This window comes from Anoplophora glabripennis, unplaced genomic scaffold, assembly GCF_000390285.2.
Source record: "Anoplophora glabripennis isolate ALB-LARVAE unplaced genomic scaffold, Agla_2.0 scaffold23, whole genome shotgun sequence".
Classification (NCBI taxonomy): Eukaryota; Metazoa; Arthropoda; class Insecta; order Coleoptera; family Cerambycidae; genus Anoplophora; species Anoplophora glabripennis.
In genome coordinates, this window is record NW_019416624.1 from 265,963 (window position 1) to 292,012 (window position 26,050).

Consider the following 26,050-nt stretch of genomic DNA (forward strand, 5'->3'; position numbering starts at 1 on the left):
ATTTTTGTTAAACATTTACTTCAGGAGATACAAATGTGGAGTTGTTTTTAAAATTGCTGAAATATGAAATTAGTATTCGAAGTATTTTAACTAAAATTACTATATATACAGAATTCGATAAAATAAAAATAATAAAATGCCCGAAAAGGTTGATCTCCCCAATGTAGTCTTCCTGCATATTTGTATCTTTGCTTGACCTGAGAAAAGGTGCAATTTTGGTTATTTTTGATAAATATGTTTAATTAAATTAAATTATGTTTTAGTTAACGGTTCATTGAAGAAGAAAAAACTGAATTCATACAAGTTTTATTAAAATTACTTTCATAATTAATTTTAATGTGATATTTATGTTTTTCAAAGTGGATACTTAAATTTTAAACGACCAACTGACTAAATTTAATATAAATAGTGTAGCTAATAGCTAGATATATAAAAGTTGCAGATGCATAATTGATTTAAGAGAATCCGTTAGTAACGGTTATATTTGCATTGTCTCTCCTACATACTTTACACCTTCATAACGAATGATATTTTGAGTAAATAGGTTGAGATCATTAAAATTTATAATAATTATTGTTATATTTACATGCATTTCTATTTTGTGAATAACCATAAATGCCAAGTGGAAACCGTGTTACAATCTTTATGAAGATCTACCCACTCTATTACCTACAAACACACTAGTCATAATATTAAACATAATTGTAACAAAACTGAAATTGTATCTAGCTTCAGGTATGTGGCAAATTTTGGGAATAATTCGTTCATATAGTATCTTCCTATACATTCGAAGGAAAAATATTTAATGAATCAGACAATGTTATTTTTATAAAATTATTGTTTACAAGAAAATAGTCAACTCATTAAATTGGACATGATATAATTTCATGACAAGCTTATAGGACTTTCAGTGCAATAATTGATTTTTTTTATTTCTCTCTATGCTACATAATTACTACGCAAAACCTAGCCTGCGGCGCTAATTTTGTTCCATAAATATATTTTAAATACCAACAGTATAGAAAAAATATTAATACACATATGTGAACTTCGTGTGTATTTTTTGCAAACAAATTATGGTCAGAAATTCTTGTTTTATTGTTTTCCTTTTTGCAATTAATCACATCTCGATGAGACATTATATTTTTACCAAATTCAAATAAGTCACCCTGTACATCTAATCCGTTGAGTATTATCCTGAACTGGTATAGGACTACAGTATTGTACCAGTGACTGAAGACCGCACCAATATTGGTGAAATTTTCGACCTGTTTTCTTCAGTAACAACTTTTTATAATGACGGTACTAAAGAATACAATTTTCTTAATTTTCCGCACCCTTATGCAACTGTCAAGTTAAATTTTGGAGGGCTGGAAAATTTTGGATTAATAAGGACAGGAAAGTCTTTCGAATTTCTCTAAAACATCTTTCGAATTCTTCATTAAATGTTGCAGAATATTGTGTTTTTGGGATTCGAAACATTATTTGGTGAAACATATTTTAATTGTTGGTATCATTGCTACATCTACGTCTATAGTTCAAAACCCAAAGTTGAATATATTAATGAAAATTAATAAATTCGAAACCGTTATTAGTCTGGTGGGTTTGGCTGACATAGGATCCTAGCTACCTAGTAGATATTGTAGGTATAATTTATTGCTGGTCGGGGCATTAGTCCGTAGAGTAGTTGTTATTTGCAATATCTTCAGTTTAAATGATTGATTATCTAGAAAATAGCAATGCCAATATGAATATGATTATTTGGCATTTGCTAAATTTGGCTAATAGTAACTTTGAATTACTAAAAATGATCCTATCTTATACACAGCCGTGGATCAAAAAAAGGATTCTGACCTACATTCCTTAAAATGGTTAAAAGAATAAAACTAATACAATTGTTTAATTTATCATATACTCTATATAAGTAAAGCTTCCGAGCTAATGAATCTTAAACTATTAGTAAAGAAATTACATAAATACAGTCTAAAAGAAAAAAATATTGTCTTACCTAACTAACAGAATTCAAATAGTTGAGGTAAATGGTGTTAAATCCGATAAATTAATTAATTAATTTAGCACCACAAGAATCTGCACTAGGACTGTTGTTATTTCTTTTATATAAATTTGCCTGGCTTTTTGAGAAATACTTGATCATTTTACGAACCAAATTCAAATGATTTGACCAATTTTTACTTTCCCTTTAAGTTAATTTTTAGAAAATTGTAAATAATTTGGTTCATACACTAGTTGTCAAGTTGCATTAGTTTAATTTAAGTATTAAAAGTTGTATAAAAACGAAATGCACTGAAGTATATGCAAAGATCTCGATAACCAAGGGAGATATCGAAAACTAACGGGAGTAACTTTTTTATGAAACAAAAACGTTCTTTCATATTTCCAATACACAATGTCCGTAATTCTAAAGGCAAAAAAAAATTTCCCCTGTTTATCAAAGCAATAGGACATAACCGAAGCCGTATACAAAATTAGTTAAAAATTCTTATTTGTCGTGTCAAAAAACATAAGTGCCATTTTTTTTGTTCATACTCTGCTAGTTTTCTAAATTATTGAGAAATTTCAAAATAAAATTCAAACATTGAACGCCCTGTATCTTTAAAACCAGCTACATTTGCATAAGGCATATTCGGTTCAATTATTTTGGCCACAAGTATCTACAGCTTCGAGATTTCTCAGTTTTTCGCATACACCCGGTATATTTAGCCCCTTTTGATATTTTTTTCAATTGAATTTTTTATTTATTCCACTTGTTGGTCAACGTTTGCTACAATGTATTTATTGTTAGTGTCCTTTACTATTATTGTTATAGCCTTCGTGATAATAAATTATTATTTTGCAAATAAAAATATTCTGGAAGTTACCAATTGCGTTGTCGAAATAAATTATGATTACAAATCTAAAAAAAAAAAAATAAAACTCACCATATCAGGGTCATTCCAGTGTCCCGGTCCCGCATTGGGAACGATGACATCTTGGTTGTTCCCGTAATAATCTACTATACTCTCCACACTGGCCCAGGAGTCCTGGATATCATCGAAATTCCTCCACATGTTGCAGTGCTGGATTATCGAGGAAAAGTTAGGCTGCATACCGGCGTAAATCTGATACACGGGCCAACTACACGAATAGATCATCGGCCTACCCGTTCGATTCAGGTGGTAACCGAATTCGGGGTACCCCCTGTCCATTTCCGCGGGGTGCGCGTAACAGCCGTCTAGTTTCACGTAGTCCACGTCCCAGGACGCGAAGGTATCAGCGTCTCTCTGAAGAAATCCCAGGACGCCCGGGTAACCCGCGCACGTGTAATTGCCGTAGTCCTCGTAGATTCCGAATTTCAGACCCTTGGAGTGGACCTGAAAGGAATAATTGTTGTTATACGTGTGAAAATCAGTACCTAACAGAAATTGGCACACCTAGGGTCCATGAAATTTAAAAATTACAATTGTTTTTTAAAAAAATCAATCTTAAGTATTTATTTTTTAGCACATAACAAGTAGAAGTTTAATGATTGCCACCATAAATTGTTAAAAAGATTAAAAAAAAAATTAAAACGTTTCAATGATTAATTTCGACAACATTGCGAGATTCTTTGTTCTTTTTTGTTGCCTCTCTGTAGAATATTGGCTAAAATCTTCTCCCTTTCACCCTACTTCCAGTATTAGTTGGAATCACGTGTCCTGTTTCTATCCAGAGCTTCATTGTTATTGTTCAAGTCGCCTTGCGCTTCTTTAATCTAGTACTGATGTGTTTCGTTTGTCTAATATGTACTTATCCACATGTACAAAGGATGCTGTGTATACAGACCTTAGAGTAGATCATTCTAGTAGCTCATCTTGGGAAAGGCTGTTCCGATCATAAGGTGCTGTAGATGACATTAAGATATGGCTTATATTGTCAGTATATCTTTGTTCTGTATATAGGACAGATAGGTCGTTGCCACATATTTCTCCTTTTCCGTGTCTTTAAGTATCCTGATATTTCGTTCATTATTTCTCTTGGTGTATATGTCGTCCTCTAAGAGCTCCTTGTCCACTTGGCACTGTCACTGTCTCACAGATGGCACGTGCTCGATGTACTAAATGTGTTCAGAATACCTTGTTTTTGGTTCGCGTGATGATGAGACTCAGCATTCAAAGTTCCTTCAATCTGCATGGTGAAGAATGTCTGGATGTATTCCATGTACGGACATTTACACAACACTTGATGTATGTGTATATATTTGCTAGAGCTGGGGTCGTCAATATTTTATAACAGCATAGCAATACAACTCTTTACGAAGAAAATAAACTGAAAATCATTACTGTATTGCCATCCACTGAGAATATCTAGCCAATTTCCGAAATCAATATATCGAAAAATAATTAATATTTTTAAGTTTTTCTTTCAAAAATGTACTTTTTTGGCTTGCCGCGGGCTATGCTTACAATAAATAGCAATATAGAAGAGAAAAGTAAATTCTTAACGGTTTTTTCGAAATATAGCGCAATCCCAAAAAGTTTGCATCATATGGGAAAAAAATTTGTATAAATTTAATAAATTCCTTCGATTGTCGAACCTCATAAAACGTATGTTATATACTGGGGGCAGACGAAAACTCCAAATCGGCCCTTTATTTTTAACCCTGGAGGAAAATGTTATAAAGAAAGTTATTTCCCTATAAAATATTAGCCCGAATATAAAGTTTCAGTTCATTTTGTTAAAAAAAAAAACGATTCCTGACATTTTTACAACTTTTCCCTCGTACCATAATTCGAGCGAAAATATCCATTAATAAAATCACGTTTTTTTAGTACAATAAAAACATCATAATTTTTGAAAACAAGTCGAATCAGGAACTAATAAGGCCGTTATATAAAATGGTGAAGAAAATAAGAACAAATTTAGTACAAACTTCAAGAATAATTCAAATGTTAATGTTAATTTAATGTTATTCAAAAAGTATCGTCTACAATAGTTCATCTAGAAGTAGGGTTTTCCGTAGTCAAAAAGTTAATTGTTAATGATACCAGTTTTCTTTTTATATTTCTTATTTGTTTTTACATTGCTTTTAAAAATTGTTTCCTCCTTCCTAGGAATCTGGGTTAATATTTTTTTGAACATTTTACTTAGTTTTTATATAATTCTTGAACATAAAATAAAATTTGCATCAAATTTGTTCTTATTTTTTACATCATTTTTTATAACGGCCTTATTTGTTCCTGATTCAACTTGTTTTAAGAAACTATGTTTTTCTTGTAGAAACACTAGAAAAACATGATTTTAGTAATGGATGTTTTTGCTCGAACTGTGGTACGAGGGAAAGTTGTAAAAATGTCAGGAACCGCTTTTTCAACATAATGAATTGAAGCTTTATTTATATTCGGGCTAATCTTTTAGAGGGAAATAACTTTTCTTTATAACATTTTCCCCTAGGGTTATAAATGAAGGTACTTTACTCTTGGCGATTTGCAATTTTCGTCTGTCCCTCGTATATAACACACGTTTTATGAGGTTCGATGGGTGCTATTTTGATTTGACGACATGCAAAGACAACTGACAATCGAAGTAATTTATTAAATTTATTCATAAAGTTTTTTCCCATATGGTGCACATTTTTTGGATAGCGCTGTATCTCGAAAAGTAACAAAGTTATCGATACTTACAGACAATCAGTCGATAGAGGTTTTTAAAATCTATCACTTTCTCATTTAAAATTTTTCGATCGGTGCTATATTTTTTTAGTTATTTTAGAAAAACCGTTTTTTGCAACTTTGCTATTTTTTAGCCATGTTCGCCATTTTCGAGCGAGTTTAAACAATAAACTCAATTTAAAATTTAATTTCCTATACGGTCATATTTCTTTTTCAGGTAATAATATCCGCAAATTTAACATTAGGTCGTCATAAAATATGGGACTATTTGTCTTACTGTGAGTTTTGATTTCTTGAAAATGAAAACATAGTTTTCTCAACGTTAATTAAATCATATACTGATATTTTTTATGTCTAATTTATTTGCCTTTTTCTATGCAAGAATGATTCCTTTGGTTCAGAGATTCAACAAAATAATTTTTTACAAGTGTCAAAATATAAAAATACCTAATTAATAAAGACAGTCAGTGATAATATTAAATACAGGCATAACTCTTTGGTTTTTGGTATAACGTTTCATTTTCTTAGTTTCTTAAACCGGCATACGTAATATTTAATTAGAACGATTAAATTTTGTCAACTTGTGTGTTGTTTAATATTTTCTCATACATTGTTTATGATGTAGACAGGTAAGAAGTTACTCGTAATGGATGAAAAACAAAATAAAGAAGGCTCATCTCACAAAATTCCTATGGTTTCATTACCTGTAAAACTTCTTATCATCACTCCTTTTGACCATCCCTGACGGCCTGGAAAATGTAATGGGAGGGTAGGATCCCTTAATACACTTAATTTTAACATTCTCTGCAAATATGGTGACAGTTCAAGAAATAGTTTTTTTATTTGGAATATTTCGAATTTTTGCAATTCTACCCCTTTTCACCATCCCTGACGGCCTGGAAAATGTAACGGGTGGGTGGAATTTTTTAATACACTAAATATTAACATTCTCTGCAAATACGGTGACAGTTCAAGAAACAGTTTTTTTTTATTTGAATTATTTCGAATTTTTGCAATTCCACCCCTTTTCACCATCCCTGACGGCCTGAAAAACAAAAATGGTGGGAGCAGTTTTTAAATTTCCACGTTTTTAATATTCTGTGATCAGCCGCATATGAATTGTTTAGAGAACTTGAGTAAATCTCGAATTTTTTTATGGCCACAACTTTATCGATTATAGTCCTACCTAAAAGTGTGGCTGTGGATGATTTCACACCGGTCATCAAATGGCAAAGGTGTGACATTGTAAATTTAAATATTTCAGGTTTTTCTTAAAGATGCCTTTCCTCTCATTATAAACTTACAGATCATGAATGAAAATATTAACCTTATGAATGAACTTCTCGGGAAAACTTACAAACCAATTTGTGTTACAAGTTAAAACTGCTACATAACTATGTAACCTAATTAACAATTTTTTTAAAGTTCTGATCTAGGTTATCACAATTTTGATTATCTTAAAAACAGAATTATCGATCTATATATTATCCTCTCCGCAAAATTAGACTATTTAGGTTAATTCCTGTTTGTTTGATCGACTAATTACATTCAAGGCACGATTCTGCAAATTAATGATCTGTCTGATTATAGGCAAAACAGGTGTTGCTATTATTTACAGCATCACATTAATTGAGAGTGAGTGATGAAATAGCTATTATTATTTATTTTAATTTACAAACACCACAGATTTGACAGTTATACACATATACACACACACCACTTAAAAAAATATTAATACACCCTATATAAACCTTTGCGGTATACAAATTTATAAGAATTCATTTTCTTTAATCCTAAAAATTTTAATGCTGTTTTTCAATTTATCTGGGGAATAAACTTGATGTGTCATTTTTCATTTTGTAGATATGCTTGTAACCACAAATGTACAGGAGATTTGAATATGTTTTATTACCTATTGTTGATATTAAATTGCATAATCGGTATTAAACATATTTTATTTACTAAATTTCATTGTCATGAAGATTATATAGACAAGAAAAACATAATTTATGTTACTTGTGACAAATTTTTATATTCCTAATTAAAGGTGGTCAAATCAAGTTGTATTATTTAAAAGAAATAAATTTATCCTTTTCATCATCGATAAATTTGTTGCACATCATTTCTTGTGCAAAACTGTGATTACCACAACATCCGTGAAATAGTTTTTATTAATTTTACTTTTACGAGTGCGGCAGAACAATAATATTATGCATTTGTTTACGTACTACTGAAATGCTACTACTTTGTAATATTGTTAAAAGACAATGTCAGTATGAAACAATTCAAGAAATATTTAAAAAAGTACCCAACAATTTTGTGGAAAGTATTTACTGATTTATTTACTTTATTTAACTGTGACAAAAATATTTATAGATCAAAGTGCATTCAAGTAACTATACAGTGTTACATAAAATTTCTTCACTTCAGTTAAACTTCCTAATTTTTTTGTTAGTATAAAATTTTGTTGTGCAAGTTTTCGAGATACAAAGGAAGTGATGTATAAATTCATGAAATAACAAAGAAATACCTGTAGTATTAATGAAATATAAAAGGTAATTACAAACATTTTATTTAGTTTATTAATATTTCATGGGTGGTTCCAATGGTTTGTCATAATATTTAACAAATAATAAAACTGTACCTACTGGTTATTATACTTAATGAATAAGCAGTATCGATACATTTTACTTTCGATTGAATTCGAGTAAAAAATTACCATACAAGGTCAGGTTCAATGGTTTCAACAAATTGAAAACAATAGATCTATAATATATACAGGGCATTACAAATTAGTAGATCAAACAATTAACCACATATTTTTTGGATTAAAATAATGAGGCTTTTCTTATACCCCTTTTTATTTTGGAACCCTATTTTCAAAATACAGGGTGTCATAAATAAAATTTAAAAAAATGTGTTCTCTTAACTTTTTCAAAAAAAATCGAAATTTTTTTCATGTTTACCACTTTCAATTATTTCTTTCATATAGTTTTTTTTCAATGTTGGGATTCTATATACATTTTCAAATGTTTTCAAAATGATGTTATATGAAATAAGCTAAATTTGAAAAAAAAAAAAATTTTCGACAGAAAAAAATACAAAACGAAAAAACACCACTATGAAAATATTTGAGGATTTATAAAAAAATGCCTATTTTTTATAAGAAAAAAAAATATTCAAAAATAGCCTAATCATCGAGAAATTTTCGTTTTTTTTTTAGATAGGTCCAGATAATTTTGATCTAGTTTTTCAAAAAGTACATTTAAAAACAAAAATTTTGAAAAAAAACGTCCCGCTAAATAAATTTTTTAAAAAGTTATGGTTATTTAAAAAAAAACTATTTTTTAAAAAAATGCATAACTTTTTTTGAGTTGGGTGAATAAATTCTCAGAGGTTTTCAATGGGGTAGAAAACAATGAAAAAGTTTCAGCCAAATCGAAAGGGGTCGGAGTTAAAAGTGGTCGATTTGGCATGGAATGCCCCTTATATACCGTATTTTTTTTTTACCTGAAACTTTCAAATGCATTAGTGCTAAAATTAGTCCCTCTCCCCCCCATGTAGTGGGGAGGGGGGTAACTTTGAAATCTTAACTAGGAACTTTATTGAAGATTCGAATTCAACGGCTAAAAAAAGTACGTACGATTTGTCTGAAACATTTTTTCGATTAATGATAAATTGTGCTATAATCGTCGAAATTCGATATTTTTCTCCATTTCTTCTGCTGAGAACCTATACAGGGTGTTAATTAAGTATGTACACTAAATTCAACAGACGATTATTTCAGTGATTTTAAGACAAAAAGTCCATTTAAACATTGGTCCGCAAATGTTTCGTTTTGAAGATACAGGGTGTTAATCTTTTCTAAAAAAATGTTATTTCGTAAATATCTTAAATACCCTTTACCTAATTTTGTTGTAATTTGACAGTGTTACCAGCATTAGACTTTCCAGGAGTCATTGCATAACATAAAAGCATATCTGCCACTTCACTATTAGTAAATTGGACCAAAAACAACTCGAAAAGTAATCACCAAAAATACTTTCAATAAAACATTACAAATTAATAGCTTAATACAGCGGTCAAGTTGTTTACCAAATGCTGCAATCGTTTCTCAAGGTAACCCTTGATTATTTTCTATTTTTTCTCCATGTTTCTTGTATGATCCAGGGATATGCAATTAAGTGGATTTTATTTTTTTCCTCCAGAAATTAATCAAGATATGAAAAAAATTCAAGAGAAAAAGTTGTATTTTTAGTTGCTTAATCCAAAAAAATATAAAAATTACAAAAAGTCAGTGGCGTACACTTTTTTTGTAAAAAATATTTTTTGAAGTACCGATCGGGATGCCACTGGACTTAATAAATCTAACCAAATTAGGGTTAAATTAGCCCCTTAACACTACAAATAACACTGCCACATTGCAACAAAATTGGGTAAAGGGTATTTAAGATATTTACGAAATAGCAATTTTTTTACAAAACACCCTGTATCTTCAAATCGAAGCATCTGCGGACCAATTTTTATATGATCTTTTTGTCCTAAAATCACTCATATAATCGTCTGTTGAATTTATTGTACATACTTAATTAACACTCTGTATATACGATTCTGCAATGGGTTTTCAAAAAAAGTACCACGTTTTAACAGTACATAATCAAAATTAGGTTTAAAACAAATTTTATTTTTTTAATTTTCAATTACTGAAAAATGACTTGTCAAGAAACTGCTATATTATCATCATAAACCATAAACAGGCGTCCTTTTTAGGATACTTGGTCAACACGATTTCCTTCACACATTACTTATCGGAGTACTTGATTAGATTTGCTTTCAAATGAATGTAATTCTTTGTATTTTGTTGTAAGGGCACTATTTCTTTTGTAAAAAATAATTTTTATAGAAATATTTTATTACGTTTACATTTAACGTTTGTGTTATTTCTTTCTTCATATTTTTTGTGAATACAAAAACACAAAATAAATGTAGACGGAAAGATTTAAAAGTAACCTTCTTCCCCACCTACAAGGGGGTGAGAGAGGTACTAATTTTAGCACATCAAATGATTAAATTTTGATTATGTACATTTTTTTCGTGTACTGCTTTCGTCGTAAATAGATGTAACGCTTTCTGATGATAATATGATTTGCTTTCAATTTCATTGAGAAGCTATATCATGCTGTTACGAATTAGAGAAATTACATTTATAATAGGTGTGGCGACATGTGTTGGATTTCATATTATTATTTTGTAATTCGAAAAGAGTGTATTACCTACTACATCTTTGACTTCTACTGTTAATTATTCTAACCCACATGAAATTTATCATCGTGATAATAATTGTGCTTTACAGTTCATAAAATTCTCTGATAAAAAAATACATGTATAGCACGTGCCATTAATGCGGTCATAACATTTTATTTCATTGTAAGTATAAATTTTAATAATATTTTTTCAGGACTTCTTATTGTTCCAGTCCTGACCTTATAAGGAAATAATTTGCGTTCAATTTTCCTATATTGGTAAGGATAAATTATATAACCTGTCCAATTGGTACTAAAACACATAGAACAATGAAAATAATTATTACCTTTCACTCTTACGTATTGTTAACAACTTCATTTCTTTTCGAACATTGAGTTTCCATTGTATGTATTTTTCAAGTTTTCGATAAAAACAAATTGGCGTCCGAAAGTAAACTTTGTACCTACAGTAATTTTAACATTTTAAAGCTTATTTTAAATTTTTAAAGACATCAATAATCCTCCAAAACAGATGAACACATATTGAATTATTGGAACGGATACATTTTATTGATTTACATTATGATCTTTTAGTATTCTCATAAATCAAAATATTAAATTGAATCAACTGTTTTTATTGATATGCATGTAATAGTATTACGAAAAAAAGACAGCGTGATAGCTGACAGTTCAGGCTTATTAAAAATGGATGAATAAATAACGCGTTCTTATTGTTGAGCAATATTTAAAAAAAAAACAATGGTTTGGCAGATGGTTCGCAATTTACGTACAAAATATAGTTGGAATAGTGATTTAACTTCATCCACTCTGAAGAGGTTAATTGAAAAATTCAGGGAGACTAGATCTTAAACACTGACCGTTCTTTAACAAGTCGCTCAACACAAAACATCTAAGCAGTTCGTGAGAGTGTTGCTGATAATCCAGATATATCAATTTGGTACCGTGGTCAAGAATTGGTCATTTCGAGAAGCTCTCTACAGCGTTTTCTCACAAAAGATTTGCATCTCCATGCTCACAAAGTTCAGTTGACTCAAGAACTGAGTCATATTGACCACGCAGAACGAAGAGAGTTCATTGAATGGATTATGGAACAAGTTGATGCTGATTATTCGAATAAAATCATCTTCAGCCATGAGGCTTACTTTTATCTTGATAGATTCGTTAATCGACAAAATTGTCACATTTTGGGTTCAGAAAATCCACTGTTGAGAAACAAATGCATCCACAACGTGTCACTGTTTAATGTGGATTTTAAGCAGGAGGTATCATCGGACTATTCTTCTTCGAAAGTGCGACTGGTGAAGCAATAATAGATAATGGTGCTCGCTATCGCAACATGATAATCAAATATTTTGTGCCTATATTGCAAGATATGTATATAGACGACATGTGGTTTCAACAAGACGGTGACACATGCCTGAGAAACAATTCAATTACTGCATGAGTCATTTGCTGGTCGTGTAATTTCCCATTTTGGTGAACTTTTGGTTGGATTTTCTCTTTGTGTGGTTTTTTGAAGTCTAAGGTTTATCAAAATAACACCCTATATTTTTGCGTGTTCTAATCATCTAATCAGATTCAAATTTATGTTAATTTGATTTACTTTAACTTTGATTTACAGCTATTAAGCCTTTTCTGAATTTGATCCTTTTGCTAAAATAGTTTAATAATAACAATGCCAGCGGGACAAAATTATGTAAACATTTGCTGTATGTAAACATATTTCATATTGTGCGAGCTGTACATATTGCAGAAGTTGCTGTACAGATAATTCTGAACTAGTTCACATTATATTTTTGTTTGTTTAAAATATATTGCATTTATGTGTTACGGAAATATTAATATTAATATAATCAACTGCATAAGCTAACCTTAGATTACAGATACAGTTTCCGATATACTTTATATTATACAGGATGATTCACAAATGGTGACCAAAAATGAAACCTCGTATTCTTTGCTGAATTTTAAGGGGTCTTTCGTGTAAAGTTTTTATTTGGGACGATTCGTTAAAAAGATACAGGTTGTTAAACTTCAAAAAATATATTATTTTTTTTTTAAATAATTTAAAAACTAGTAAGTGAAATAATTTGAAATTGGGCACATGTATTTACGTAAACATTGCCCAAAATCTGAAGGTTTTTCCTAAAATTTACATGCTCCAGTGGCAGAGATACAGGGTATCGGTGACATACTTTTCTAAATAATATAGTACGCCACTGCTTTAAAGATAACAACCATGATATTTTCGGATTCGTCTTTCAATTTTCTACAAATTACTACGCTCTTTTGTTTTTCGAAAAAAGCCTGATTATCGAACAAATCTTAAAAAATGAACTGAGAACACACTTCAATATTCGAATAGAGTTTTTTAAAATTACATAGTGAGTAGTTAAAAGAAAGAATGAATAATGCTTTTCATCAGAATCAAGCAACAATAAATTTCGAATAAATTACATTTTCGTTACTAAAAAGATGTCGGGCCTGTGTTCGTGGAAATGGAGGTATTTTTGAGTATAAATAACCGAATGATTAGTGCTTGTCATGTCAATTAAGTAAAAGTGTTTTCAGTTGGTTTTTTAAGTTTTACTCGAAAATCAAGTTTTTTTTCGAAAAACATAAGAGAGTAAGTAATTGTAGAAAATTGAAAGACGAATCCGAAGATGTCATGGTTGTTACCGTAAAGCAGTGGCCGTAAATTTACAAGAATTAAAAATATTTGAACGTCTTAGAATACAATTAGAATAGACAATTTTTTAATAATAATATAATAATAATAGCCGACTTAAATATTTTCCGTAAATCTTTCATTTTTAATATAGGTAACGAAAAATGAGGGTAATGAAAAAATATTAAGTTGTTTTAAGATTCGTGTAACAGGAAACAATACAATATCTAAGTTCAACAAAATCGACCTAATTTTTTATCTTTAATTAATACTATAGAAGTTAATATCTTATCTAATAATATACACAAGAGATTTAATCTCGATATACTTAGTCTTGCCCTAAATAGCATACATGAATAAGTGTTTTTATTAGATAAACATGTATTTAAGACATAAAATGACAAAACCAAGTACTTAGTAATTTAGGTTTCGATATATCAAATAACAATGATATTAATACATATTGTTTATTTATTTATTTACTACCTACACCTGCTCAACGGGATGAACCCACTTACAGAGCAGGGAAAAATTACATGAGAAAGTTAACACAATAAATACATAGGTATACATATACTATAAAGACAAGAAATCACATAGTAGATCACAAACAATATTTCACAAACAGAAACACTAAAGAGAACATCAAAATAATTCTTTAATAATAGAGATTCTAGTGTAAAAAATGTCTATACTGTCCTGCACAGCAGTAAAATTTCTACACATAACATATAAAGGAGAATATTGTAGTATATTAATACTGGTTGTTTTCAAATAAAAAGTATCATTAGACCGTGTGCTTACAGAAGGAACATTAAAGTTAAGTTTTTGTAAAATTTCGGGTATATCCAAATTTTTATTTATTATGTTCAAAAGAATAATAACATTGTGCATATCAAGGCGTGATTTTAAATATTTATAATTATATTTTTGGAAGAGCAAGTGCTGCGGATACCCTACCGGAGGATATACATTCAAGTCTTTGTAGTTTAACAACTTTAAGAATCTGCGCTGCGTTCATTCCAACACATCAATATAACTAACATAGCTTGGAGCCCAAATCAGGGAACAATATTCCAATCGAGGTCTAACGAAATAATTATACAACAACTTAACTGTATCAACATTGCAGAAATCCAGAGCATTGCGAATTACGAAACCAAAACTTTTGTTAGCTTCCGACACAATATGATGCACATGATACTTAAAAGTGAGTTTAGGGTCAAAATAGATTCCTAAATCCTTAACAACGTCTGGTCTATTAAGAAGTATAGTGTCAATATCGTACGGAAAATAGACACTATCTTTCTTTTTAGAAAAAGTCAATACATTGCACTTTTTCACATTTAAAGGCAATTTGTTCAACTCACACCAGAGTTTCAGTCTATTAAGGTTCTCCTGCAGTACAACACAGTCCTGTAAATTTCCTATCTTTAAGTATAACTTCATGTCATCGGCATATAAAAGATGATGTACAGTGAAATTGTCGACAATGTTGTTAATAAAAATAAGAAACAACAGTGGACCCAAGATCGATCCTTGGGGAACACCCGACAAGACCGAAAAACTGTGTGAAAATAACCCCCTGCAGCATACTTATTGACGATGGTCACAAAGATAGGAGTGCAAAAGTGTTAGAAAATTAAATGAAAGGCCGCATTTCTTAAGTTTACGTAAGAGAATATCATGTTGTAAGCGATCAAAAGCCTTGGAAAAATCTGTGTTTATTACATCCACCTGCTCCTGATTATCCAAGGCTTCAGTCAGGTATTGAGTAATACATAATAAGTCTGTCATAGTGGATCTACCCTTCACAAAACCATGCTGATTAACGCTGATCATATTCCTAACGTGATTATATAAAATGTCATGCAGGTAGGACTCAAAAATTTTACTAAAATTATTTATGATTGTAATGCGACGATAGTCTGAGACGTCATTAATATCAATATTACCACTCTTGAAAATTGGACATATTCGTGATGATTTTCATACTTGAGGAATAATTTTATTATAGTCTGTTTAGAAATGAAAGAGAGTAATAAAAGCTTATTATGTATGCAAATCGTAAATAAATGTAGTACTTGTGCTTATATTCAATATTTTTATATTATGTATTATCGGTATAGGATGAGGTGTACTTTTAAAAAAACTGTGCGATCGGACTGTACTAAATTGTAGCAGGTAGCTAAAATTTAATCCCCGACAATCCGTCTTTGTCTATGCCGCTTCAATTTCTCGGTCCATTTCTCTTATAAGTAAACAATATAAAAACAGCATTTCAAAACATGAGGCTACTTTAAGCATCATAACCGGGTNGTCATCGGCATATAAAAGATGAGGTACAGTGAAAGTGTCGACAATGTTGTTAATAAAAACAAGAAACAACAATGGACCCAGGATCGACCCTTGGGAAACACCCGACAAGACCGCAAAACTGTGTGAAAATAACCTCCTGTAGCATACGTATTGACGACGGTCACAAAGATAGGAGTGCAAAAGAAAATTAAATGAAAGGCCGCATTTGTTAAGTTCACGTAAGAGAATATCATGTTGTAAGCGATCAAAAGCCTTGGAAAAATCTGTGTATATTACATCCACCTGCTCCTGATTATCCAAGGCTTCAATCAGGTATTGAGTAATACATAATAAGTTTGTCATAGTGGATCGACCCTTCACAAAACCATGCTGATTAACGCTGATCATATTCCTAACGTGATTATATAAAATGTCATGCAGGTAGGACTAAAAAATTTTACTAAAATTATTTATAATTGGAATGCGACGATAGTCTGAGACGTGTTTAATATTACCACTCTTGAAAATTGGACATATTCGTGGTGATTTCCATACTTGAGGAATAATTTTATTAGTCGATATAATTAAATTGAATATTACATTCAAAGGCTTTAATAAACTGTGAGCATAGTCACGAATAAGAAAAGCAGGAACATTATCAGGGCCCATAGTCATCTTTGATTTTATTTTTTTTATATACTTTAGGACATCATGATCATCAACATGCTGAATATTTAGGATATTACTGTTACCGCAAAAGCCCTCAGATACTGCATTACCTGATTCATAGATGTTATCATTGTGTAACATGCAATTTGGTACAAATTTGGTTTTACGTTTATTTGATATATGTATATGACCAGAGTCTCTTAGGCTCCGATTTAATATTGGACTCTGTTGTTTCAATAAAAAATTTGAATGAATCAGATGTCTTTTTTCAATTTTGATCTTAAATTTTTAAATAATCTAAGTGTGTCCGGATCTTTCGATTTTTGATAAGCGTGCCATAGTCTCTTTTTACTCCTAATGTCGCGTATAATGTTTAATAACCACGTAGGATATTTACATCTTTTACTGTTTAAAGAAGAAAGTGATACTGTCCTATCAAAAATTTCATAGAAAATTTTATAAAAGTAGCCGCATGCATCATCGACATTCTTGCATTAATCAATAATAGACCAATCAGTATATAGAAGTTCGTCATATAGTTGTATAAAATTTGCTTTTCTGAAATTGTAACTCTTTGTATTAGAAAATTCAACATTATGTGTTAGGCCAATATTTACAGTGAACAATATCTCCAGTGGTGGATAATGTATATCTTGCTCTACAATGAAAGACAGTGGCTCAGTAACATAACAAGTTAAATTACTAAATACCAAATTAAGCATGCGTTCGTTGGCATTATAAATGTTATTATATTGTTTCAGAGAAAAGAAATTAACTAACTCGGATAAACTGGTAAGCGAAAAAGTCACTATCCTCAACTGAAAATTGAGGAGCATTAAAATCCCCTAACAAAATTGTTACAAAATATCGCTATTAATCGTTTTAGATGATTTGGGACAATAATATTACATTTCCTGTCTGACAGGTAGAGAAAGTGGATAAAAATGTCTATGTTCTCCTATGTAAATATAAATTCAATTCAGCATAAATAATATAGATCTCCTTAGTCATTTCCCTTGTTGAACTAGTCCTAATCTGTACCTATGTTTCACGCTTCACGGACAGTTGGAATTAATGAAAGTCTTCTTCCTGTACAAACCTTACCGTTTGCTTAATTCTCTATTGTAATCGTATTTTAGTCGGCGAGTTGTCGAAAAGTATTCTGCCTTTCACGTGTCACTAATTAAGCAGAAATAGGAAATAAAAGATTTAAAACAAAATTTGGTGAAATAGAAGTTTTTTAAAAAAAGTTTTCCGGGAGAATGATAGTGTTAATTTTATACTATTCATATAAAACATAAATCAGGGTGTAAATAAAGGACATTATTGAAATAATCTCTAATCGTTTTCTAACCAGCTTACTAACAACCAAGTAAAACAACAACCGATTAACAATGTTAAGATAAGTTTTTTCTGTGAATTTAAGTATTTTGTCTCCTTGGGTTGTTTCAATGAAATTATTTGTCTAATCTAAAGTCACACAAAAAAAACAGACAGGCAAATAATAAATAAAAAATACGTTTCCAAAATTTTTGTTGAGCCCAAATGAATTTTATGAAAAAAAAAATACTAACACTAAAATTAATCTTTGAGCTTGGATCCTTTATGAATTTTTCCAATCATTTCGGCAATTGTGACCTCAACGGGGCGTCCTACACGTGGTGCGTCATCAGTGCTCGTGCGACCTTTCTTCAATTCAGAAACCCACTGTTTGACCGTTGAATATGATGAAGAAGAGTCTTTCAGTGTTGAATCCATTTTTTTTTTTGATTTGAAGTGGTGTTAGGCCTTTCAAATAGAAGTATTTGATGACCGCACGCTTCTCGGATTTTCCATTTTCACTTAAGCAAACGAGACGTCTTCATTCATAGGCTATCAAACGTATACTAACAAAGCAATCGACCTGAAGGAAGGTATGCAAGCTAGTCAGGGATAGTGTTATAGAATACCAGCAAAAAATTAGACCTGCTGGCGCCATTTCTGGATCAGGCCTCGTACATTTTAAGTAATTTCGTTGTTGACGATACGTACAACTTTGTTTTTTCTTTTTAGCAGACTGTAGTGATGCCTTTCAATTTATAATTTATCCGTTTATTATTAAACATGTACGCTGGTAAGCGTTGACATTTCAAATCAGTAGGGGAAAGGGAGGTACATTAAACCTTGGGGCACTTTCAACCAGTCTCCATTATTACTAAGTTTATTTTATTTTAGTGCTGAAATAATTCATACATATAGTCAGTGGACCCATAGCCACTACCAAATAGTTTGGTTGTTCTATACTTGTTGTGCGAGTAATAAAATAAAGTGTGGTTTTACCGAATTTAAAGTAAGTTTTATCTTGTCAAAAAACTATTCTCTGTCTGAGTCTATATAATACCATCGATTTTTTATACCAATAAATGTTTATGGCACATATTTGTAGAGTAAAATTCGGGAAATCTCCTAACCTACAAATGTAATTTCAAGAATTCGCAAGCGATATTTGTTCATAGTCACTACGGGGTAGATTCAACCACCGATAAACGGGGCACTTTAAACCGGTTGAAAGTGCCCCACTAGTGATTTTTTTTTGCTAACCAACTAATTTTAAATAAATTTTTATTAACAAATACAACTGCAGCTTTAGATTTTAAATACTTTTAGTAAGTTTTTGGGATTTCGGTTGTCGACAACAGGGTGTTTAAACGTTTAATTGATAGAAATATTTGTTTTTAGATGGTCCGAACTTATAAAAAAAAGACGACAGGACAGATATTGATGAAAAAGATATGAGTAGTGCCATTAAAAACGTGTTGAATGCCGGAAGGTAATACCTCATATGCTCATACTTTTGTATGTGCCCTAATATTAAATACATTTTTTCATATTATAGATATGCTATCAACATCTTGTGAAAACAGCATTTCCATAATAGCTCCATCCTTACAAAGTTCTTCACCACTTCCTACACCTCCAAATAATCTCCGTTGACTTACATTCGACTTCTAACTATAATATTACCCCGGAGACTGTCAGGCCGATTCCCAGACTAACTATAAAAAAACTAATAAGGCGAATAAACGAAATGGATCGCCTGGAAGACACGGATTCAAGAAAACAGGAATCAAAAACGAGTTCTGAAGCAAGAAAAATAAAAGAAAAATAAGCACAAGTAACTCAGGCACTGACGAGTCCATTGATCTTGAATCAAACGAAATATCGGATGATTTTAGTGACAGAAAATGTTAATGATATAACAGACGATGATATAATCCAACAAAATGATTTTGTTATGGTAAAATTTCCTTTAAAGATCAGCGTATATTACTATGTTGGAAAAGTCATAGAAGTTATAAACTTGAATGAATATGTCATTAAATATCTGCGTCGTAAAATCCCAGACTACAAATTCTATTATCCCTTTGTCGAAGACACACCTACAGTTGATCGTTCCGACCTAGTTCTAAAATTACCACAACCCAACTCATCTAAGACAGCTCGGGCTTCTTCGTTACTAACTTTTAATGTTAATTTATCTATGTATAACATCAAATAAGTAGGTTTTTTAGTTTTGGACCTCCACAAGTATCTTTTGTAATATACCTATTACCAAAATAAAGAGTTACACTCACCTAGTATGTGCATAAATTGCATGGTTGAAACTGCCCCACTAGGTGGTTGAAGGTACCCCACCGGAGGGGCACTATCAACCAATTGTTAATAGTTTTTAAAGTAATTAATTTCTCAACAAAAATTAATTTGAAGATCATACTTTTTGGTCAAAAAGTATCTAAAAGTTTTAGGTATTGCTAAGCCATGTACAAAATTTAATTATTCAGCAGCATTCCATGTGTATCTGCGTTTGTCGGTGATTTGGTTTAATGTGCCCCCCTTTCCCCTAACTGCCACAATGCCATAATACCTAAGTATCGGAATGGTTGCTCAATGTTGGCATCATCAAGAGAGGGTGCATCTAAAGAAAGAGCAATCTGTTGCTTAAACTGTTAAAAGACTAATAAAAGTTATCAAGGTAATAAATAATACCGATATGAGATCTAATCCTGACGTCCAATAAGCGTTAATATTTGTGGGCAAACGTCAAAATTTATGGGCCAACGTCAGCACTGACTTAGTCATATCCCATCCCGCAGCTTATAAAACCAATGCCTCTTTGGGTTCGATGTTTTTGGTATAGAACTTAGGACTACACACAGAATATGTCATTAAAACTACCATTCGTATTTAGATATTAATACGTTTATACTTTTTTTTTAATTAATTTCCATCAATTGACAGGTTCTATTTAAAGGCTGAGGATTTGTATTTTTTCCCGCTAATTTAGAGTAAGAATTCTAATTCTTCGGTATTCTGTGTTTAAGACATAAGTTATATAATTTGCTTTTTTGTGGCACGAGCTTTCTTAAATCTGTCGGCATCGACCGTGCTGCTCCCTGGCCGTTTGCGGTTTAAGTTGCCTTAAAATGTGGACGTTATAAAGAATTAGACGGATCTTCTTATTTACAGTCGCTGGCCACTGTACCTACTCTTACCTAGTGACTAAAATTAGTGCAGAGAATTATAAACATCAAAAAGTAGTACACACTCAAAAAATCGAATGTCAGTCAGTGTCTAAACATTTAGAATTTCCATATTCTCTAAAACATGTACCTACTATTAGATTCTAACGAGTGATGAACTATATTAGGAAGAGCCTATGGTTTATGCTATCTTCTTTTAGACCGTAGCTAATTTTATTATCGTTCATTTAACTTCTTTTCGTATCGACAGAATGCAATCCAAAACCACAAATACAAATTTCGCTCATAGGTAAATGGTCACGATTCGATGAAGGCTTAATTGCAGACTTTCGAGTAAATCTTCAATTATCAAGAATTGATTCCCTGCAGAGTTTCTCGCTGCGATACATCTTCTGCTTGTTCATTCAGTAAAATTCTTTTCCTCGGGCGACCTTTAGCATTGACCTTTAAAGCACGCGTTGTGGGACTCGTCTCTTATTTATTACTAAGTGCACTTATGTGAACCCTAATAGGTACTGTTAGTGGAGATCGATCATTCTCTGAATTTCCTACACAAGGTACGTTCCAAAGTAAACAGGACTTTCCAAAAAGAGGTAGTTCTAGTAAGGCCACCTATTGGCAATTACATGTATCTGAAAAATAGACCCTTTACTGATGTACTGTTAAAATTTCATGACATTTGGACTAATAGAAGCGGAGTGAGAGTATGTTTGTGTCATCGGTACAAAAATGAGCATCGAATAAAGAGCTTTTAAGCTTTATTTTAAACTTGGTAAAATTTTCATTGAAAAATTGAAATTTGTTCCGTGTCAGAGTTCATGAGAGGTACATGCGGTTTAAAAACGGTCGTGAGGATGTAAATGATGAGCAACATGTTGACCGACCGAAACCTGAGATTTCATAAAAACTGTGCGTGAATTCATCAAAGATCAGCCAAGATCTTCATTGAAATTCAGGGAATTGGAATTGAACATCTCAAAAACATCAATTTATCGGATATTGGCGGAACATTTGGGCTAACGCAAAGTGTGTGCACGGTTTGTTCCGCACAAGTTGATTGACGACCAGAAATTGCTCAGAATTCAACATTCGAAGGGCATCATTAAAGAGGCCGAAAAGGACAAAAACTTCCTTTACAAAGTTGTGAATGGTGATGAAAATATGATCCAGAAAGCGGAGTGGAAGGCGCCAGTAGAGCCAAAACCCAAAAAAATCTCGTTTGGAGAAGTCAAAATTGAAGTCAATATTGATTCGCTTTTACGATTCCAAGAATACTGTCCACAAATAATTCATTCCATTGGACCAAACCATTAATGCACAATTATATCTTGGTGTTTTGAAGCGTTTGGTGCATCGTATTGCGCCATCTCATCGATCGACACTTGTGACGATTTTTTTTTACTAAAAATTGCATTTTAAATGTCAACCACTTCGTCTGATTTGGCACCACAAAAACCTTATACGTACTTAAATGTCTAAAATTGCACAGATTTCACAAAGTCTTATGCTAGTTGACAGGTAATATGTTAACAATTTCATAATTTCCGACGCTTGTGAGTTATAAACGTCAGAAATTACACATGAAATCATAGCCTACTAGTCGTAAAACTGAATCCTTTACTTTTTGTCCGATTCAATTAGTAATGACGCTGTTTCACAAAATCTCGATCTTCTCAAATTTCGTTATTTTTTCTAAAAATTTATAAAATTAAAAAAAAATGTAAAATTAAATTTTCTATAATACTGGTAAAACTATTTAATAATTGACATACTGATAAAAAACCGATATCAATTTAAGAGCGCCCTTATTGGGCTTCCAACAAATTTATATTTGTACCAATTAACGATAACAATAAACGCAAATCATGTACCAAATTTGGTTACTTTATCTTAAGGCATTGCAGAAATATTATTGTTTTTCAAAATTTTACACACATCTTCAGAGGCCAATATTTCTTCAACGGTGCATCCCATAAAATATTGTTTCATAACAAATCGGCATATTTTAAGATCCTCTACATGTGTCTGCTCTGTGTCGGTAGAGTTATGAAACACCTTGTATGTATGAAAAGGAGTGATATAGTAAATGTAACGAGAATTAGTGATATAATTTATGGGAAAATACGAATGCTAAATAGTTGCGAAAATCACGAGCGCGTGAAATGTATATTTGTTGAAAGTTCTACAGTATGCATTGAACGAATAATGTTTTACAAAAAAAAATAAACAATTAAAATCTTCAAAATCAGATGGGTTAAATATAAGGAAATTACATAATTATCAAGTACCTGTTTTTATAGAAATTTAGGTACATGATTTTTGAAGATGCGCTTATTAAGAGTAGGTATAGTCTTTCCGATATCAGTTGAAGAACTAAGACGTTGACGGTATGTACCAGGTTCGGTCGCTGACGCAGCAACTCGACACTAAAATATTTGAAAAACTTGTTCCCATATCTATTAAACCATACCCATATACAGGTCACACTACACGTGGAGGTAGCAGAAATGTATACACCCAGTTAAAGAATGCGAGCGCGTTTAAACGAAATCTAACATAACTGCATTGGGCGACTGGGCAATAAATCTCAGGTTTTGACAAGTGGTTGACAAATTGCCCAACAGTGCAGTGCAGCAATGCGGAATTTGTTGTGATTTAGGTAATCTTAATTTTTTATAGGAACCTTATACATATATAATTGCGAAACAATATTATTACAATATGGCATTTTGGAGACCTTTTGAAACGGAACAAAACGAAATTTACCATCAATATAATAAAATTGTTTGAGGACATAAATAATTAAAATATGTTGTTGGCCAAATGAACATATAATAGAAATTTTCTACACATTATATACAAATTATTATAATTTTTTACCTTTAGCAGAAAACCTTTTTAGGGACGCCTATGAAAGTCATTAAATTTTATTGCCATGCGTTCTTTTGCATGTTCAACTGACTCCAGAAAGACTATACTATGAAGCTAACATATTTTTTCTTTTCACCGTCTAATCGATGGTTTGTATTAATCCAGTTTTGTTGTTTGTACGTGTACTTCAGTATGTGAATTAATTTGAAGATAGTTGTCATGTTTAAATTATGTTCGCACTCTTCGTATATTAATATCATATCCGCTAATTCTAGATTTGAAATTAAACGTAAATCAATCTCCAGCCGACATTAGTAAACAAGACTTAGTTATGGCACTGTAAACAGTCGATTAAGTGGGACGATGCAGGGTCAGCCTAAGTTTCGCATAATAATTTTGTATCAATTTTCTGGAATGCGTGACACAGTGTGATTTGTGTCACATATTGCTTAATGAAAATTGTTTATTTTCACGTCCTTTATTACCATTTTGAAAGAAAACACTTATCTTATAAATAAACAGCCTGTATAATTAGAAGGAAGCACTTGCTACGTTGTTTCTTGACAACATCTCTATTTCTCGTCGTAAATTTCATGATGCTAGTTAACTTCTACATATGAAATAGTTTTACCGACTTTATTATATCCTTACATCCAATAAATAATAATTATGAAATGTTAGTGATTTCCTAATACAGGATTAATAAGTAGCACTTCCGTTAGGAGCATTTAAACACAATTTTAAAATTATCAACCAGCTCGTTAAGAGTTATTATAATTTATATGTGTATAATTGTGCAAGATTCTGATAATAATTGCAAGAAGTGTTGGTAACGATGCGGCAAAACGCGATTAGTTCCAACCGTGAAGCGAGAGAATAATTATTTTACATAATAATGGTATTAGTAATACGATGTATCTATTTGCATTTCTAAGTTCGTTTTTGATTGATACATTCAAACTTTTTATGAATGGATCGCAGTAGTTGTAAAAATGCAGCATGAAATTCGTCATTACAGGGTATCTCGCGACGAATTGTAATGGCACAGTGCAGTAACGTAGGCCACCTAGGTCTAAATCTGTGAATATACACGGTGATCCAGGAATTTGCACTAAATTTAATTTTGGCTATGTTTTGTGAACCAATAGACTCTTTAACTAAGCATTCAAGGAGAGTTATGTTGATTTTTCGAATAAAATCATCTTCAGCGATCAGTCTCTTTTTGATCTTGATGGCTTCATCGACAATATTGACGCATTTGGGGTTCAGAAAATCCACGAGTGATTGTTGAGAAACAGATTTATCCACAACGCGTCATTGTTTGGTGCGGATTTTGGGCTAAAGGTTATTGTCGGACCATTCTTCTTTGGAAATACTGCTGGTTATAACGGTTAATAGTGCTATAAGGACTTGATAATCCAGTTTTCTGTGCCTACATTGCAAGATATGGACGCAGATGACGTGGTTTCAACAAGACCGTGCCACATATCGTCATACAGCCCGAGAAACAATTTAATCACTGCACGAGTCATATTTGCTGGTCGTGTAATTTTCAGTTTTGGTGATCAGAGTTGATTTATAGAAAAATAAATTATTCTGAATGTCCTCAAATATTAAGGTTGATACCAAATCATTTTACACATTTAAAACAGTTATCTTTCTCGATTTATTTTTGTATCCCATATTTTGAATACGATCAAACCTTTCTTTTAGATTATCTTATGACTTGCCTCTAGAGATTGTGATTCTATATTCTTACTAAATACTTTTAATCAGGTTTCACGTTTTTTAAAAACATTTGTGTTTTTTGCAACAACTTGTATACATCGATATTCCCCGAACGAGATGTATTAAAATTTTAAAAATATGATATAAGTACATATGTACCTGCGAGTATATTGTACGTTGTTGGAGTCATAATTAAAATGATGCATCTAAAATATATAAAGTTTGTCAGAAATAAGTAAGTTTGTAATATGATCATATATCATAATCTGTAAAAAATTAAGCGTGTTTTTTTTCTCAGATCAATCATTCGTTTATAATATACCTACTTATAATTACTTAAAATAAAAAGAGAATTGTATTATTATTTCTAGATTATTAATCGCC

General features: G+C 31.4%; 1 protein-coding gene across 1 annotated transcript in view; it reads right to left on the reverse strand.

Annotated features, from left to right (window-relative positions):
- Nucleotides 1-26,050, reverse strand: part of LOC108903557 (alpha-N-acetylgalactosaminidase) — a 92,523-nt gene that overhangs the window by 63,500 nt on the left and 2,973 nt on the right. Inside the window, exon 4 of the mRNA XM_018705781.1 lies at nt 2,940-3,371. Within this exon, the coding sequence (XP_018561297.1) occupies nt 2,940-3,371 (432 nt within the window). The remainder of the gene's footprint in view (nt 1-2,939; nt 3,372-26,050) is intronic.